The 19,175-nt window shown below is 46.0% G+C and overlaps 1 protein-coding gene across 1 annotated transcript in view; it reads left to right on the top strand.

Annotated features, from left to right (window-relative positions):
• The window catches only part of ESYT2 (extended synaptotagmin 2), a 79,451-nt gene that overhangs the window by 56,861 nt on the left and 3,415 nt on the right, over window positions 1–19,175 (top strand). The window contains exons 15-21 of the mRNA XM_056857315.1: window positions 1,720–1,782; window positions 4,354–4,428; window positions 5,979–6,065; window positions 13,601–13,750; window positions 14,773–15,161; window positions 18,074–18,172; window positions 19,039–19,170. Coding sequence (XP_056713293.1) covers window positions 1,720–1,782; window positions 4,354–4,428; window positions 5,979–6,065; window positions 13,601–13,750; window positions 14,773–15,161; window positions 18,074–18,172; window positions 19,039–19,170 — 995 coding nt within the window. The remainder of the gene's footprint in view (window positions 1–1,719; window positions 1,783–4,353; window positions 4,429–5,978; window positions 6,066–13,600; window positions 13,751–14,772; window positions 15,162–18,073; window positions 18,173–19,038; window positions 19,171–19,175) is intronic.

The raw sequence follows: 19,175 nt of genomic DNA on the forward strand, positions 1-19,175 counted from the left end.
ACCTACAGTCTGCAGTCCTTTTTGCCATCTGCTTTTTATTTTGATCAACGCTGTTAACAGTGCTTGGGAAGAGGTTTTTAAAAAGTCAATGGAGGGCAAAAGTTCAGCAGGGCCACCAGCCTTCACACACAATCAAGAGGTTCACAAGCTCATGCAGAATAGTTGCAAGGACTGAACTTTGCTTGTCTAGACACAAATTGTGTAGAAAGAGGACTGGGGTACGGGGAAGTGATTTCAATTTCAGGCAGGCACGAGTGCAGCCTGAAAATGCTCCCCCCCGCCGCCCATTTTTTAAATGCCTTACTGCCATACTTCTGAAGGTCCCTCTTCGCCACCTGTGGGAGGTTTTAGGATGGAGCCTGAGGAGGGCGGGGTTTGGGGAGGGACTTCAGTGCCATAGAGTCCATTTGCCAATGTGGCCATTTTCTCCAGGGGAAGTGATCTCTATCAGCTGGAGATCAGTTGTAATAGCAGGAGACAGGCCATCTTCCTACATAGTAGCCTTTCATACTGGATTCTTGTCATTGGTCAGGTTTGCCAGTTCTTCTGCAAAGTGAAGCTGGAACTTGCAAGGCTGAGCGGAGAGAAGAAATCTCCCTTGGGCCAAGAACATAGACTAAAATAGACCCCAAAGTCCAGGCATATTTCTTCTAGTAGAACTCCCTTCAATATCATCCTTTAGGGGCTCCTCTTGACCCTTGGGGAATAAACGCCTTCACTTCTAAATTTACACGTAGGTTGTTGCGTCTGTTCTTGCCCGTCCACCCAAGTAAGAATTCTGGGTCTATTATGTCGCATCTGTCGGCTTGCCATCAATTTTCTGCATGGCGTCCTTTCTCTCAAGCTCCTGCTGTACCCCGAGACAGTGTAGAGACCACTGGATGTGTCTGTCGACTTCATTAAAAAAAAGCATTTTTTTCTTTTTGAAAATTCAAAATTCAATTGCGATGGATTTTTTCCCTGTGCAGTTCTTTTCAGGGACAATTTTTTTAAAAGCGTGCTCTTCCTGTCTTGGATTACAACATGATTGCAGAGCTGTTATATTATTTGCATTTTTGAGCAACACAAATGCCTGGCTTTTAAAACCGAACTTGCCTTTGCAGCACGTTCTGTTTTAAAAACTATGGAATGAAACAGTACCCTGAACTTCTCCAGTTTTAGTTTATTTTGAAAGTCCTCCATTTATTTGTGAAACAGACCCTTTCTCCCCCACCCCCAGCGAGTAACATTGCACATATACTTTAATGCTTTATGGTTTGTCCATCATTTCAGGGTGACGCAGTTATTACTGAAATAAAATGAGAAATTGCTTAGTTAATGGAAATGGTCAGAGGTCAGTGTAATCTTGTTTAAATCTATTCCTATTTCCACGGCCAATACATCAGCCTATTTCTAATTCAAATAGGAAAGTCTGTTATACTATAATGGTTTGAAAAGTGTGTGCTGCCAAGAGAATAACAACGGAAGAGCATATTAACCCTAACCGGCGGGGGGGAGGGAGGGGAGCAGGGAACAGTGTTTGAAAAGCATTAGAGGGGAATGAGAACAGAAGGCTTTGTTATATTATCTGGATAATCTTTCCCTTATTTTTCCTCCGTTTGTCCTAAAAATGTTTTGTTTGTTTCTCCTGTTGTACATCCGTTAATTAACCAAGCGGTAAGGTTTCATTGCATGTGTTTATTAACCCTTTGTATGTTCATTCTCTTCTGGTTTCAAAAGCATAATCCGTTAGATTATAATCCAGACGCCTTGAAGAAGTCCGTGGTTCAGAAAGCCCTAAAGGTAAAAGCTAATAGTTTTCCGTATAAAGTTGCAGCCTTAATTGGAAGACATGGTTGTCTACAGTGAATTTTTTAATACCGCCCAGTGCGTTTTTGTGCCAGAAGACCATGATACCTGGTACCAAGGAGGAAGGCCAAACACAGGGATGCTCAGATTTGTTTGTCAGAGAGCAGATGCAAAACTGTCTGCATTGCACTGCGTACATTAGGAATATGTGAAGGGTTGTATCAAGCAGAGCAAGGTAATTGAATGGTACGGTTTCACTCCCCCCCCCCCATCACTTGAAATTTGCTCTTTAGGATTAGCAGACCCTCACAGTGTGTGTGTGGGTGGGGGGTCAAAGTGAGGGGTGGCAAACATTGTCCCGTCTACCAACAGATGTGCCATTCTACTAGTTTGGGTACTATTGCACTAGAGGAACCATCTCTTTGGATCTAATTCCAACTGTTTGATTAGACCTAAGCATACTGCAAGAAAAGAGCTCATGCGGAAGGTGGAACTGCCATATTCCACTGTTTGTTATGCTTTAAGTGACCGTTTCTTATTTTTTTAAAGAAGTAATTTTTATTTTATTTTTGGTACTGAATTTCAGAGAATTTTTTCAGCAGCCTGTTTTTTGTTTTTTTTTTACTGAAAGCCTGTGTTGTTGTTTTTTACTGAAAGCCATTGGTATCTATTTTTGCCTCGTTCCAACTATCTGCTGAGTTCTTCAATCACAATGCAGACAAATCATTTAAGGCACACTCAACTTAAAACCAAACTATATGGTGCCTTGGTGAATAGGTAGGCATAAGTAAATCGTGTTGAAATATGAACTCTTGATAAGACAAACTGTACTTGGGGAACAGAAAGACACAGAAACACAAACTGTTTGTGATCTTATTAGTGTCAGTATATTACATTGGGGGCACCCCTAGTATGCACAGGCTGGGATATGCAAATTGCAGCCCCCAGATTGTTGCTAGTGGTGCTCATAAAAACAGTTCTGAAGTGGAGTGGGGGGAAAGCCGGAGTATATGCCACTAAAGAAGTAATAGATTTTTTTAAAAAAAAAAGGCAGCACTGGAAAATAGAGTGTGCCTCTTTCAAAATGGCACCAAGTTGTGTGTGATGCCAGGGCACCATAGCAGTGTCATGGATGACAGATGAAAGTTTGCTGCCAGTGTGCACGCCCTACCTGCTTCCCTTTCCCAGTGTAGCTCATCAATCAGGAAGGGAGTAGAAAGAGCTACTGATTCTTAGAAACAATGTCCAGCTGCAGTTGATGAATCCCATTGTACAGGGATTTATATTCACTGTCAACACTGCCGATGTCAAATAAACTGTTTAGTGTGGAAGAGTGAACAGTAAAAAGTAGGATTTTAGAAGAGCTTAAGAAGGAACTGTCTCTTGCCATGAAAACCCCAAAAGGGGTCGCCCGAAGTCGGCTGCGACTTGAAGGCACTTTACACACACAAGAAGGAACTAAAGCTAAACACAAATCTCTCTTAACTCAGAATAATGGCTGATTTATTATTTAATCAAAAATACATGTTTGTGGTCGCCTGTGCAATAACGGAGTTGCATCTAAAATGGACATCTTAACTTCTTGTTTAATCATGTTAATCTTTTTTTTCTGGAGCCAATTCCAATTAAACTATTAACAACTTAGATGGCGAACTTGAATATTTTAACAGCATTAATAGATGCCTGAGCTTAACTCTCATGTCCGCTTTTATTTTTAACAAAAGATTTTCTTTGGTAGCTTAGTACGAAGCTTGTTAACAGACTTCTCTGCCTGGGAAAATGTTTCCGTTTCTGTCAAATGATTGTAAATCATTGTTTGTTTTTGCAGTTTGATCTAATTCTATACAACAGATGAGCAAGGCTCAGACATGACAGATGGTTGGTCTCTAGTAAGAGTTGGGTAATCCTATGAGGAAATCTTAGTACACCTTCCTCCTTTCCTGCCCTACAAAAGAAGATGTTTTATGATTTCCAGTGTACAACTTAACCATAATATTCCATCACACATCTATATACTAAGCTTTGTGAGCTTGCGCTTTCTCCATTATCCCCCATTTGCATGCAGACTGCAACATTCATTTATTTGCTCTGATGTTGCTTCATTGGCTTTGGGGGTTGAAGTGCTCTTTAAAGAATGAGAGGTTGAACTTTGTAGAACAGTTTAATTCAAAAGGCCTAGAACAGAGAATGTGGAAAGGAGTGATGCTCCTGTGTGTGTGTGTCTACTGTTTTTCATAAAACATTTCAAGGTAAGGGTGTATGAGTGTGTGAGGGGGGCTGGGGCTCAGTGGTAGAGCTTCTGGTCTGCATGCAGAAAGCCCCCGGTTCAATCCCCTGCATCTCCAGTGAAAAGGATCAGACGGTAGGTGATGTGAAAGACCTCTGCCTGAGACACTGGAGAGCCACTGCTGGTCAGAGTAGACAGTACTGAACTCGATGGGCCAGTGGTCTGATTCAGTATAAAGCAGCTTCATGCGATCTCTGTGTATGCCCAATAAATTTCTGTGTATACCCCATAATAACACATGCTTAAAGAAGTGTAATTCCCCCCTTCCTCTTCTGCAGTCAGGAAAGAAAGTCAACAGCAACCCCAATCCACTCGTCTCATTGACTGTTGGACACAAGGAACAAATAAGTAAGGTAAGCTTCAGACACCCAAATCTGCCTCAGAGACTCGACATAAACTGAGATTGTTTCGTGCCTAAAAAATTTACTTTGGCATCATCGCCTCTCTGCATTAGCTCGCATAATGGCACAGCCTTGTTAGCATATTCTCCACCGCGAACCTATAACTTGTGAACTGCCACCCCATATGACGCCATACATCTGCTTGACAGACTGTCTCCTCGGAAAATCAGTACTATAGTAAATCAGCAATCCCATAAAAAATCATGGTTGTCTGAACTGGGAGGATTTGCCATCATCTCTGAAACAAGTTAACAATCTTGTCGTCAGTCGAGAAGCAGAAGAAGGAGCGGTGCATACTTATGACCTAAAAGAGGGAGTGTTCCATGGCCAGTGTCACATTCAAAGGAGGGAGTGCTTGGACGTAGTAATTATTTTGGTGAACATAGTTGCGCGGGGAAAAGTGTCCCCAGGAGCACAGAAACGGCTGGTGGCTGTTGTGAACTGCAGTAGGGAGAAGCATCCTTTATGTGGGGATTTCTTCTCCCAATCCTATATATCGGACAGATTACACAGAACAAATTACAACTGCCCAGTTTGTGTGTATGAACTGAGCAGAGATTGAATTAGTCAAACAGCCAGTACAGCTGCGGCATCGGTATTATAGATATGCTGGTCAGGGCTCCCATGTGCTTACAAGACCATAATTTGAGGAGGAGGAGGTTTTTATATGCCAACTTTCTCTGCCACATAAGAGAGAATCAAACCGGCTTACAATCGCCTTCCCTTCCTCATGACAGACACCCTGTGAGGTAGGTGGGGCTGAGAGAGCTGTGACTAGCCCAAAGGTCACCCAGCTGGCTTCATGTGGAGGAGTGGGGGAAACCAACCCGGTTCACCAGATTAGCCTCCGCCACTCACGTGGAGGACTGGGGAATCAAACCTGGTTCTCCAGATCAGAGTCCACCGCTCTTAACCACTACACCATGCTGGCTCTCATTTATCTTGCCAGAGTAGTTCCTATTTTTTGAGCTTGCTTCTTGCCATGAGAAAGGTACATTAGACCAAAGATAAATGCCGGAAGGATGTATTGTAACTCATCCTGAATGTTCTTCTGTTTATGGATTCTATATTCTGCCGTTCCTTCAAGGGACATAGGGTTATGCAAGGGTTTGTTTGTTTTTAGTTCTCTTGATGACCTTGTGAATTAGGTTAGACTTAGAGATGATGACTTTCCCAAGACCACCTGCAGTGCCATCCTAAGCAGAGTTATATCCTTGTAAGCCCATTGACTTCAGTGGGTTTAAAAGGGTATGACGCTGTCTCGGATTGCATCGTATGAGCTTCTTGGTGTGAACAGGTATTTGACTTCCCTGCATTCAAGACCATAAAATTTAGCCGCCCTAAACCTGACCCTACAGTAGACTGGTAAGTGGTCTCAAATGATCTGTGAAGGACATTTCACTAAACTGGCTGTGAGTTTCCATGTTTCTGTGATAGTGGAAGCTGGGTTTACTCTTAGAATTCTAACAGCAGTCTTCTACCCTGAATCCTCTTGCAAACAGATTCGCTACAAGACCAATGAACCTGTCTGGGAAGAAAACTTCACTTTCTTTGTTCACAACCCAAGACGGCAGGAGCTAGAAGTCGAGGTAAACTGCTCTTGCTTTCCACTCTTTTGGTGGTCTTTGCCCCAACCCCCCTACACTAGTCCCAACCTTTCTGCTCCAGAGTAAAAACTTCCAGTACCCATGAGCTATGTTCCTCTTTCCAGTTCTGGGACCAGGGGAGGGGGGGTATCCGAAGGACTGCCTTCTCCCATACATTCCTGCCCAGGAACTAAATCACAGGGGGTGGGCCTCCCGACTGTCCCACCAATCAGAGAGGCTCATCTGGTGGCTACACGAGAGGGTGAGGGTCTTTTCAGTGGCAGCCCCTCAGTTATGAAACAACCTCCCCAGGGAGGCGTGCCTGGCCTCCTCATTGTCGATTCTCAGGAGTCAGTTTTATTTAGGACTGCACGTAACTGATTTAGTTTTTATTTATTGGCAGTCCTAATTGGAGTTTTTAAATTGTTGGCTTTTATAGGTTTTTGTAATTGTAGTTTTATTGCGTTTTTAATAATTTTATTTATTTATTTTGTAAACTGCCTTGAGTTCTGCAAGAGAGAAAGGCGGCTAATAAATGTATTAAATAAATAATAAATATTTCATTGCTTTCATGTTACAATGCCTACATTAGCATGGGTAATGTGGTCTTGGATATGCCACTTCTGCTAACGCTGAATGTTTTATCTGTTGATTGATTGATTGTCAGGCTGCTATCTCGGTTTCGTTATTGCCTCTGTCTCTGCGCTGTACTGTCTGGCCCTCAAGGTCGCATACCTAGGCCTGGGAACTCAGCTCCTGGGAAACTGTATTCAGCCTATGCTTGTAATCTCCCGCCTTTTCTGCCTTATATTATCTCCCAGCTAGTGAGTCTCTCATAGCTGTCATTTTATTCGTTTGCACTGTATGCCTATTTGACCAGTAAAAGCCATCTGTTTGGACTCTATATGACTTTGTGGTGATTTCTGGTTCTGTGGGCCAAGGGCTGACATTATGACAGCTATCTCTTCACCATTCTACTAGCCAGGCTGGAGCCCAGGGGGGTTCGCCTGCCACTTGGATGGGAGCTGTGCAGCTCTCCAGGTGATCTACTACCCTGGAGCCCTTCTCTGAGGATCCTACTCTGTTACAAGACTTAATCGCTGAACTTTTCCGGACTACCCGAGAGGTTTGCCGCTTGAGGGGACTGGTACAGGAACAGTGGCAATCTCTTAAAGGAACTCTCTGGATGTTGACGTCGGAGGATACTGATACTCGTTTAGATCTTCAAGACTTGGATCAATTACTGGACGATGCCCGGTTGGCAACTGAGGATTTACAAATATTAACTGGACTTTTGGATAATCTTATTTCTCGAGAAACTCTTTCTACCATGGCGGGAGCCCCGCCGGAGGGCTTTTCCCTGATCCCGGATGCAGCCAGCTGTCAGGCTGAGGCCAAGCGAGTCGCTATTAGCACCGCTCTTCTCCTTGTGGAATGTACAAAGGACACCCCGGTAGCCACCTTGGCTCAAGTTTTGACCTCGACTTTTGGAGCCGAGGCACCCGCACTGGCGGTTCGAGTACAACCTCTGCTGGGCGGGGAACCCGACCCCATACTCTCACTCCTGGAGACAGAACTTTTGCCGCGCATTACGGCAGAGGCTGCCCTAAGACTTGAGAACGCCAAAGTTCTTGCGGATCAGCAAGCCGCCGAAGCGGCTAAGGTCGCAAGAGAGAGAGAAGCTGCGGAAGCAGCCAGGGCGGCTGCAGCAAGGATTAGGGATCGGGCGAACGTGGACACGCGCCCCAAGGACAATGTACAAGGGCTATCAGGTCTGTCTTTTTCCCCGGCGTTTGTCCCGTCGCGCGCGACCCAACGCGCACGCCGTTTGGCTGACCGACGTCGAGACTCAGGAGAGTCTGAAGACGAGGATCTATATGGGGATAGCTCTCAATGGGCCACAAGCTTCCGGACCAGTAAACCTCATCTTACTGGTGGCCCAAGTGAGGAGGTTAATCTCTTACGAACCCAGAATCGGGAGCTCTCCGACCGTGTTGATCAACTCCAGGAACTAATGGAACGTATGCTTCAGGAGAACAGGCAATTACAACAAACCCTGATAGCTCAGAGACAGCCCGTTCCGGTACCGGGTCAGGGGGTACCCGTACAGCCACCCCAACCACCCGCTAATGTGCCTGCTCCACCCTTGCCTCCTGGAGCTCCTGTTGTTCCTCCGCCCGGACCACCCGTGCAATCGGGCCAACCTGTGCCCGGCCCTTGGAAGCAACTCAAATTGAGGACTACGTACGACGGATCTCTCGAGACTTTGCCTTGTTTCTTGCATCAAGTGGACAGTTATATGCGAGAACAAGGACAACTTTTCCCCACGGAAGATAGCCGGGTGCGTTACGTAGCTTCCCTTCTGACAGGTAAAGTGGCTGACTGGATGGTCCTCCAGTTTGACACCCGCTCTCGTGCTATTCGTTCCCTCAACAACTTCATGACTGCCCTGAGAAGGAGGTTTGAGGACCCCTTCCTGGGGGAAAGAGCCAAAACGGAACTCTTACAATTAAAACAAGGCTCTGCTACAGTTCGAGAATTTGCCGATGAATTTCAACGACTGGCAAGTAAAATTGTAGGTTGGCCCGAGACCACCCTGATCCATCATTTCAGGGAAGCCTTGCATCCTGACATTCTGAACTGGTCTTACATGCGGGGCGATCCCGATACCCTCGAAGACTGGATCCTATTAGCCGAGGAAGTGGAAAGCCGCCGACGCTTTATTTCTCTCGTCCGTCAAAAGCACAAGGAAAAAGGCACCCAAAAGCCTCAACCCAAGGCACCACTGCTCGTCCCACGAAATCCCCCACGTCCGCCCCAGGAACGTGAAGCCCGATTTCAGAGGGGTGCCTGTCTTACTTGCGGAGAAATGGGCCACTTTGCAGCCGTTTGCCCGCGCCGCCAGGAATTATTTCGTCCCAGCACGACAACCCGCGCCCGAGGTCGTCCACCACGCAGAGGCACCGCGGCCACCCGCAGCGCAGCTCCGGGAAGACCCACACCCTCTGCACTCCATGCCGGGGACCCAGCCTCCCTGCCTACTACCAACGACCCCGCCGGGTCTCGGATTACAAGTGCCCCATTGGGGGACAACTTTCCCTCTTCGGATGAGGAAAATCCTTGGATTTCTCCAGCCTTAAACCTGGAATCTCCCCTCGACTTGTCAAAAAACGGCTCCGGTCTGTGGTGAATGGAGCGTCTCCACAGACCTCTCAGGATCTTCCTATCAAACCGAATGCTCCTACCAAAATCAAAGAAGTGGACTCCACCGTCTACGTGGATGCAGTTTTACAACACCTTAACGGTGGCCCACAACTCCCCGTCAAAGCACTAATTGACTCCGGTTGCTGTCGCACTCTCATAAGCGAAGCCACTTTTGCTGCACTCAGAGCCGACTCTGAGGCTTTACCCGCCCCCGTCCAATTTGCCCAAATGGACGGAAGCCATTTCCAGGGGGGTCCAGTTGATCACCGCACCATAGGGGTGGCAATGGGAATTGGTTCCCACTGGGAACAAATAGACTTCACTATAGCCCCTATCCGATTTGAAGTGGTCTTGGGAATTAACTGGATTAAAGGACATAGTCCCAGTATTGATTGGGAAACAAACACTATCTCCTTCGCTAGTCCCACCTGCGACCAGCATCGGCAAAACTTTGCTCTGCTATATCCGCCCGTTCCAGCATTAACCTCTACTGCCCCAGCACCACCGGTTCTACCTGCTGTATACCGGGACTTTGAAGATGTCTTCGACCTTAGGGAATGTGATGCCTTACCCCCCCACCGGGCCTCAGACTGTGCGATTGAAGTGGTAAAGGACTGCACATTAACCAAGAGTAAGATTTACCCTATGAGCGCTTCCGAGCGCACTGTCCTCCGGGACTTTTTGGACAAAAACCTCGCCAGAGGGTTCATTCGCCCTTCGAATGCCCCAAACTCGGCCCCCGCGTTTTTCGTCCGGAAAAAAGAGGGCGACCTTCGCCTGTGCATTGACTTCAGAAAGCTCAATGCGGTTACCCAGACCAACGCCTATCCTATCCCATTAATATCGGATATTTTGGGACAATTACAGGAAGGCCGTGTGTTCTCTAAATTAGACTTGGTGGAAGCTTACTACCGAGTCCGTATCCGCGAAGGGGATGAGCACCTCACTGCCTTCTCCAGCTGTTTCGGAATGTATGAATTCCTTGTGATGCCGTTCGGATTAAAAGGGGCCCCGGGGGTCTTCATGCAACTCATCAATGAAATCCTACATGACCTTCTATATCGTGGGGTGGTGGTCTATTTAGATGACATTCTCATTTATTCGAAAACTATGAACGAGCATGTGGCTCTGGTCCGGGAAGTTCTGCAACGCCTGCGTGACCATCAACTTTTCGCAAAACTAGCTAAGTGCGAATTTCATCAAAGCAAACTCACGTTTTTGGGATACATCATCTCCCACCAAGGTCTTCGCATGGACCCCGCCAAAGTCCAAGCCGTCCTCGATTGGACTCCCCCCACCAACCGTAAGCAAGTACAACAATTTCTGGGATTTGCAAACTTCTATCGGGGATTCATCCCTAACTTCGCCCAGGTGGCTCTACCCATTACGGACCTACTGAAAACTAAGGGAAAAGTAAGCTCGGCTGCCTTGCCCTCCGCAAAAATCCTATGGACTGAGCAATGCCAAGCCGCTTTTCTGGCCCTCAAACGCCTCTTCACTTCGGAGCCGGTGCTACGGCACCCAGACCCAAATCAAATGTTCATTGTGCAAGTCGATGCTTCCGATGTAGCCATGGGAGGGGCTCTCCTCCAGCAAGGACCGGATGGTCTTCTTCACCCTTGCGCTTACTTTTCAAAAAAATTTGCGCACGCTCAATTAAACTGGCCCATCTGGGAGAAAGAGGCCTCAGCAGTTCATCATGCACTGACTCTATGGCGGCAATTCTTGGAAGGGTCTAAAGTCCCCTTTGAGGTTTGGACCGATCACAAAAATCTAGCTGCTCTCACGGGGTCCCATAAGCTATCGGCGAAACAACAACGGTGGGCGGAGTTCTTTGCTCAGTTCCGTTTCACCCTGAAGCACGTCCCTGGGAAGCAGAACGTTCTCGCGGATGCCCTCTCCCGTTTACCACAATATCCGGTAAAACTCGAGAGACCCACCAACTCTTTGTTCACCCCTATGCAACGTGGGGCCCTACCTATGCTGGCTGTGCAAACTCGATCCCAGCATCAGCACGCCTTACCCAACTTACAAGCTCCGCCAGCCCAACCGGCTGCCCAGCCGCCACCGCAACAGACCGGCGTTCCCGCCCTTCCTACCCCTCCGGCCGCCCAGCCGCCTGCAGTCTGCGCGCCGCCGCACGTAAGCACTAGCCCCATAACTGTTTCTAAGATCTCCATGGCCGATGGGGGGGGCCCCTCCAAAATCCCCATCTCCGAGTCCTTTTTAAATGTCCTTCGGGACCAGTGCCTTTTAGAACGCTCCGCTCATACCCTACCTCCTGGTGTTTTGGAACAGGGAGGGTCCTGGTACAAGGACTCGAAATTGTATGTACCCAAAGCTCTCCGGAAGGACGTTTTACATTTAGCTCATGGAGCCAAAACAGCTGGGCACTTTGGGTTTCTGAAAACCCTTCACTTATTGCGCAGACAGTTCTGGTGGGGGGGAATGCGTTCCGACATTGACTCCTTCATCCGCAGCTGTCCCGTTTGTGCCGCTGCGAAACGATCGCAGGGCAAACCCCCGGGACTGCTACAACCTCTTGAAACACCCAGCAAACCTTGGGAAGTGATTGCTATGGACTTTATGACTGATCTCCCTCTCAGTGGGGGTAAAACTGTGTTGTGGGTTGTTACTGATTTGTTTTCTAAACAAATACATTTGATTCCATGCGCAGGGATCCCCTCTGCTCAGAAACTGGCCCGCCTCTTCGTGACGCATATCTTTCGTTTACATTCGTTTCCGCGTAAGATAATTTGTGACCGCGGAAGTGGTTTCGTTTCTAAGTTTTGGAAAGCTTTCCTCAAGTTGGTGGGAGTGGAACAAGGGTTGTCTAGTGCATACCATCCTCAAACTGATGGTCAAACTGAACGTGTCAATGCTGTACTTGAATGTTATTTACGCTGTTATGTTAACTACCACCAGGATGACTGGGTGGAACTGTTACCTTTAGCAGAATATGCCTACAATAATGCCATGCATCAATCCACAGGTTTTAGCCCATTTTTTGCTGTGTATGGACAAGATTTCAGTCCTATTGCTCCTGCAGATGATGTAGAGGGGGAGGGGAACCCCGACATTGCCTCCTGGGCACACGCCCTCCGTACCACTTGGCCCTGGCTCGTTAGCAACCTCGACCGGGCCAAGCGTAAATACAAAGCGCAAGCTGACAAACATCGCTCCCCCGGGGGTGATCTGCAAGTGGGTGCTTTGGTTTACCTTTCCACCAAAAATCTCCGTTCCACCCGTCCGTGCCATAAGCTCAGTGCTAAATTCATTGGCCCTTTCCCCATCACCCGGGTCATAAACCCTGTCACAGTGGAACTGGCTCTCCCCAAATCCTTGAGGCGTGTGCATCCTGTTTTCCACATTAGCCTCCTCAAACCCCATGTTGCTTCTCCACAGTGGCATCCGGATCCACCTCCTGCGCAACCCATCATGGTGGGGGGGGAGGAACACTTCGAAGTCTCCAAGATCCTTGACTCCCGTGTTCACCATGGCAACCTGCAGTATTTAGTCCGTTGGAAACATTTCCCCCCTGCCTATGACGAATGGGTGCGCGCACGGGATGTCTCCGCCCCCGACCTCGTCAACGCCTTTCACATTGCTTACCCGGATAAGCCAGCCCCCTTGCGAACTGGGAGGGGGCCTTGAGGGGAGCAGAATGTCAGGCTGCTATCTCGGTTTCATTATTGCCTCTGTCTCTGCGCTGTACTGTCTGGCCCTCAAGGTCGCATACCTAGGCCTGGGAACTCAGCTCCTGGGAAACTGTATTCAGCCTATGCTTGTAATCTCCCGCCTTTTCTGCCTTATATTATCTCCCAGCTAGTGAGTCTCTCATAGCTGTCATTTTATTCGTTTGCACTGTATGCCTATTTGACCAGTAAAAGCCATCTGTTTGGACTCTATATGACTTTGTGGTGATTTCTGGTTCTGTGGGCCAAGGGCTGACAATTGATTGATTTAATGGATCTGATGATGACATTCTGTATAGCTTGATCACAGCATATATGGCTTTTGGTATCATAGAATTTGGTGGGGTGGACATTTGACAGTAACTTAGTCCCAGATGGACAATGAACACCAGTTAACTAGATTGCTGCTGGGGTTTTTCCCCCCTGGATTCATTGTTTTCATAGATGCTTGCCGTTTCAGAAGGATTAATAAAATATGCATTGCACTTTGCTTCTCATGCAGTCAATATCAATTAGTGAAGAAGAATGAAGTAAAAAAGGGATGTTATTTTAAAATGTAGCTGTTTGTCTTTGAGAGCGCAAGTTTTTTGTTTTGTTTTTAATACCTCAATGTGATGCCTTTTATCTCCTATTTGGTAGGTTAAGGATGATCAGCACCAGTGCTCCTTGGGAAATTTCAAGCTTCCTTTAAGCCAACTCCTGGCAAGCGAAGATTTAACTATGCATCAGAGATTTCATCTTAGCAACTCTGGTCCAAACAGCACTATAAGCATGAAGATTGCACTCAGGGTACTGTAATTGTCTCTTTCAGTGGTGTGGATCCAACCATCCTCCAGGGGAGCTTTCCTTCAACTTAAACGGTTCTTCCTCTAATGGAAGAGCCACTTAAGTTGGAGGAAGGCTTCAAACTTTGCTCAGTGGAGTGGTAGGAGTAGGGGTAGAATCCACCCCATATTAAGAACTGGGGCAGTGATATTCTGATTGCATAGATTTGTACTTCCTGGTTTAGATCTGTAATTTCAAGCGAGAAAAGGACGTGGTTTTACAACCGCATGTAATTAGTTCGGAGCTACAAAATGATGATCCAGAACTTACCAATGGCAGAGCAGCAATCTTTCAAAGCAGGTTTGCCGTAGCTGTGAGGGCTAAATGGAACCATGTTCAGTTGCAGTTAGGAAGATAGCACAATCTTCCCTGCATTTGGGCCTCATAGCTCATCAATAGAACTTGTGTTTTGCATGCCTATGGTCTCAGGTTCAATTAAGATAATCGTGAATAGCAGGACTGTAAAAGTCCTCTGCTTAGAAGACCTTGGAGAGCAAGTTGGAGTAGAAAGTGCTGGGCAAGATGAATCGGTAGACTGGCTCAGACTAGGGCAGCTGCCTATATTCACAAGTCTAAGTAACCTACTGGGAAAGGAAGTTGTGTAAACTAAGTCAGCTGGATGTCTAGTGCGCTGAATTTCTTCTCCAGTTCCTCATGCCACAACAGAAAGTTGAAGATGGCAAAGAATCCAGTTTTTCTGAATGGAGATTGCACTGGGGATCTTTCAGTGATTCTGTTCAAAAGCCAGAGAACAGCATGAGTAGTTGCCCCACAGGTCGCTCGGCTGATGCAATCTTGTCCCCAGTTAACTGGTTGGATTGGCTGCTTTATAAGCTGTATTTGTAGATGAGCTTCTATCAACGTGTAGATTTTGCAGCATTCCCCCCCCTTCAAGTGCCCCATGAACTCAGTACAAATAAATATGTGTTACCCTCTCTACTGCAGCAGGAAATTAATGTAGTGCTCTTTTGTTCTATTGCTTGTAGATCCTTTCTCTTCAAAGACAAGACAGGCCTCTGGACTACCAACACTCGGCCCAAGTGAAGAGGCCCTCTGTTTCCAAAGATGGGAGGAAAGGGTCTTTCAAGCCTCAGGTCCCTGCTTCTCCAGCCGCTGACTCGAACAAGCCTGCCCCTGCTCCCGCAGTGATAGACCCTGAGAAAAAGACTGATGTGGTTGAAAAAAGTCATCCCCCTAATCCCAGTCCTCAGTGGCCAACAGATCTCAGCAGGAGCTCCTCCAGCCTCCTGGCCTCCAATCTGAGCTATTCACCCAGCCATCTCTCCATCAAAGAGCCTACTCCAAGTATAGCCTCAGACATATCACTACCCATCGCTACTCAGGAGCTACGGCAGAGACTAAGACAACTTGAAAAGTACAGTCCTAATTTTTAAATTATGTATATGTGTCTGTTCCACAACAGTTCTACAATGCATGCCTGGAGAGTATGTTTAACTCAATTCTTTGGCATTACTCCCCCTTTGATAACTCCACTACACTTTTACAGTCTGACAGTCCCTTCCTTCCAAAGAGCCTTTATGCTCACCCGATTAAATGCTGCACCCTCAGCAGTATTAAATGGAAGATATAGAAATCTGCCATATTCTGACAGACCTTGCCCATGCAATTCAAAGAAAATTGACACATTATCTCATAAGATGATTGAATGCCCCCTCTTTAAACACCACTGAGATAAATGGATTACCCCCATATTGGCGAGAATTCCTGCCCCCGTAACCAGAGACAAAATAGTCCTCTTTTTGCTGAGGTATAGAGATCCAAATATAGCACTGGCCGTGGCCAAATATCTCTCCATCATATTTTCCTCTAAGAAATAACTGCTCAGGACCCATGGGTCATAGGAGCAAAGAAGGAAAGGAATTATGTATAATATGTGTGTGTGTGTGTATACATATAATATATATTGAGAGAGAGAGAGAGATTGAGATTGATAAAACTGTAGGTTTGGAAGGAGCCAAAGCTGCAATTGGTATCATAAACCAGAATCCCTCTACACATCAAGGCTTATAGTACAGGCTTTAGGGCATTCTGTTTCAGTAAATAAGCTACAGTAACGAGAATGTGCATCCAGCTGCACAAAATCAACAACAACAGGAAAATGTGTTTAAAACACTACATAGCACACTGCTTACCCAATACAACCTGGAACAAGTTAGTTTCAGACGGTAGCTGTGTCGGCCTGCAGTAGAACAGCTAGATTCCAGTCCAGGAGCACCCTAGAGGCCAACAGGTTTTTTTGGGGGGGTATGAGCTTTTGAGAGTCAGAGCTCCCTTTGTCAGATATTGGATGAAGGTAGCTTTGATTCTTGAAAGCTCATCCCCTGTAAGACTCCAGCACCTCGTTACGTTTCTCTCATAAAGAACTTTACTCCAGACATAATCGCGAGTTTAAAAGTTTTATTTAAGAAAGCCAGCGAGTTCAGTGGGTCCGTTGAGACATAAGGCTAGAATGCAGACATGGGGAAACACCAGTACATTTAAAGGATTCATACAATAGGATTGATTCTTTTCAGGACACAATACAAAAGTGCCGAGTTGAGGCAGAGTTGCCTTGGTGGTTTAGGTATAAGGAAACAATACAGAAGGTAACAGCCGGTAACTATTCACAGGAAAAACCATACATGAAACTAATGTGTGAAATAGCTAGGTGATTGCCAGGGCTCCCAGGCATTGTTCCACGGGACCTGGTAACTCAGTAAGATTTGCCGGGCAGGTCTCCATTGAGGTGTAGATGCCGGGGGGGGGGGGGGATGGGCAGAGGCCGAAAGCCAGGAAGCCTTAGCTGACATCCCCCCCTCCCAAATCCTATAGGTCTCTAAGGTGCTACTGGACTGGAATCGACCTAGAATAAGCTTTATTCAGTGAATCTCTTCACTGAAAGTGTTGCTTTTGAAATAAAAATGAAACTGCTGTCACCATGCCAGCTTAGTTTGCAGTTCTGCAGCAGTTTTACTCCTTTTTTGGAATTAGAACCTCAACTGTAGACGAAGAATCTAAATCTGATTTTTCTGACAGGAGTGTTATAAGAAATGTTAGCTAGATAATAGCAGCTGGCCGTGATCTGCAAAGAACAGTAAAGCCTGTTTCACCATGACATGGATAAACTGGACGTTGGGAATGTTTAGTCGGGAGAAGAGGAGGTTGAGGGGGGACATGATTGCTCTCTTTAAGTATTTGAAGAGCTGTCACTTAAAGGAGGGCAGGGAGCTGTTCCTGTTGGCAGCAGAGGTTAGGACTCACAATAATGGGTTTAAATTGCAGGTGGAGAGGTACCGGCTGGATACTAGGATTTATTTTTTTTACAGTAAGAGTTGTTTGACAGTAGAATCAGCTACCTAGGGAGGTGGTGAGCTCCCCCTCACCGGCAGTCTTTAAGCAGAGGCTGGACTAACAATTGTCAGGGATGCTCTATGGTGATCCTGCATTGAGCAGGAGGTTGGACTAGATGGCCTGTATGGCCCTTTCCAATTCTGTGATTCTACGTGCAGTAGTAGTCAACATAAGAACATTTGTTGTTATGCAAGCAAATGTAATACTCAGAGCTGGAGCATGTATCAGTTTTGACATTCGTATAACTTTTTCACTTTAGAGGCTATCAATATTTGTCCCAGTGTAAGTACACACACTTTATTGTACCTTCAACAGACCTTTCAGTAATATAGCTATTAAAACAAAATACAGCAATGGTACATGTTTGATCAACAGACTTCTTTCAACATTCAGGATCAATGGCTATATTGAAAACGCCACTTTTTCAGTGATGTGTATACTGTCACCGGCAAGAAAAGGGGTAATTATCTGTTCTACTGTGTGGCCTGGTATCGTAGCCAAGAATGGAGCACTTATTTCATATCTGACTCATTTATAATGATTACAAAGTGGTTGTAATGACCCTCAAAGATTGCTGATGGCAAAAGTTTACAGTGTGCTAATATTAAAATTCCACAGCATGTATTATTTTGGTATATTACAAATCCTTTGTGTGGGCTTTCTCCAGATGGTGCATTTGTGAACCTGATAGCAATTCCTGAAACATGCACACTCTCTGTAGTTAAAAGTAACCCTTGTTCTAAAGAGATAGATTTAAATATGCAACAGGGTGAGTTAAAACTGTCCTGTTATACGACTGTTCTTGGAACTTGTTATTGACAAGTATAACATTTTAGAAATCTAGAGCTATCTGCATTTTTAAAAAATGTGATCTACATTTTTATGTCTTCTTTGGCTGTTAAATGTTGATTGCTAGCATTATGATATTTTTCACAGTGGCACAACGTTAGGACAGTCTCCGTTGGGGCAGATTCAGTTAACAATTCGTCACAGCTCACAAAGGAATAAACTCATAGTGGTGGTACACTCATGTAGGTAGGTATAATGTTTTATTTGACTTCTTCTTGGGTTGACTTTGTCTTTCTTAAATTACCTGCATATTCACCAATAATGCAAACGTAGCTCAACTATTGGCTTTGCTGCTGCTTCTGTGTTTGTATTTCAAATGGAGGAATGCAATTTTCTTTAAGGGGACTAATCTCTACATTGCGTTAAAAATGTCCTGCAAACAGAAAACTAGGACAGAAGAAGGAAGCTTTCCCCACTGTGTGCTGGTTTTCCACTTGCAGGGAGTTCCTAACCTAGGATAGCATCCCAAAATGTGAGCCCTCATGATCCTGTGCCTGCAGTCTGAAATTACTCTTGTCCTCTGCCTCTGATCTCCTCCACCACATCCCCCTGCATGTGTGAATGTTGCCATCTTCTTCATATGGTAGAAAAGAGCAAGAATCCACTACTAGCACCTTAAAGACCAACAAAATCTCCTGCAGGGAATGAGCTTTCGTGAGCCACAGCTCACCTTTTCAGGTCACTTTGCCCAGGGTAGCTTTCAAGAGCCACCTGCCAGAAATGTTAGTCTTTAAGGTGCTACTGGACTCTTTCTCTTTTCTACTGCTACAGGCAAACTAACACGGCTACCCATTGTGATCCTTCTTCACATGGCTTTGACAACTCTCCATTTCATACTTGCAGAAATCATTTGCTTCTTTGTGCATTTCCCCTCCTTTCCCCTGCTGCCCCAGCTTGAAAAGCAGCTCTGGCATAACCTCTATCAGGCAAGAATTCTTTACGTGGGAGGGCAGTAAGCCTAGTGCGCTCTAGAGAAAGCTGGCCGAACAGGGCAGGTGTTGAGAGCTGCAGGTAGCTCTGTTCTGATCTGGTTTTGTCGTCTTTGGACACAGAAATCTAATCGCTTTTTCGGAGGAAGGATCTGACCCATATGTCCGAATGTACTTATTGCCTGACAAAAGGAGATCGGGAAGAAGAAAAACGAGCGTTTTGAAGAAGAATCTAAATCCATTGTTTGATCAAAGGTGTG

This window comes from Euleptes europaea, chromosome 11 (assembly GCF_029931775.1).
Source record: "Euleptes europaea isolate rEulEur1 chromosome 11, rEulEur1.hap1, whole genome shotgun sequence".
In the NCBI taxonomy this organism is placed as follows: Eukaryota; Metazoa; Chordata; class Lepidosauria; order Squamata; family Sphaerodactylidae; genus Euleptes; species Euleptes europaea.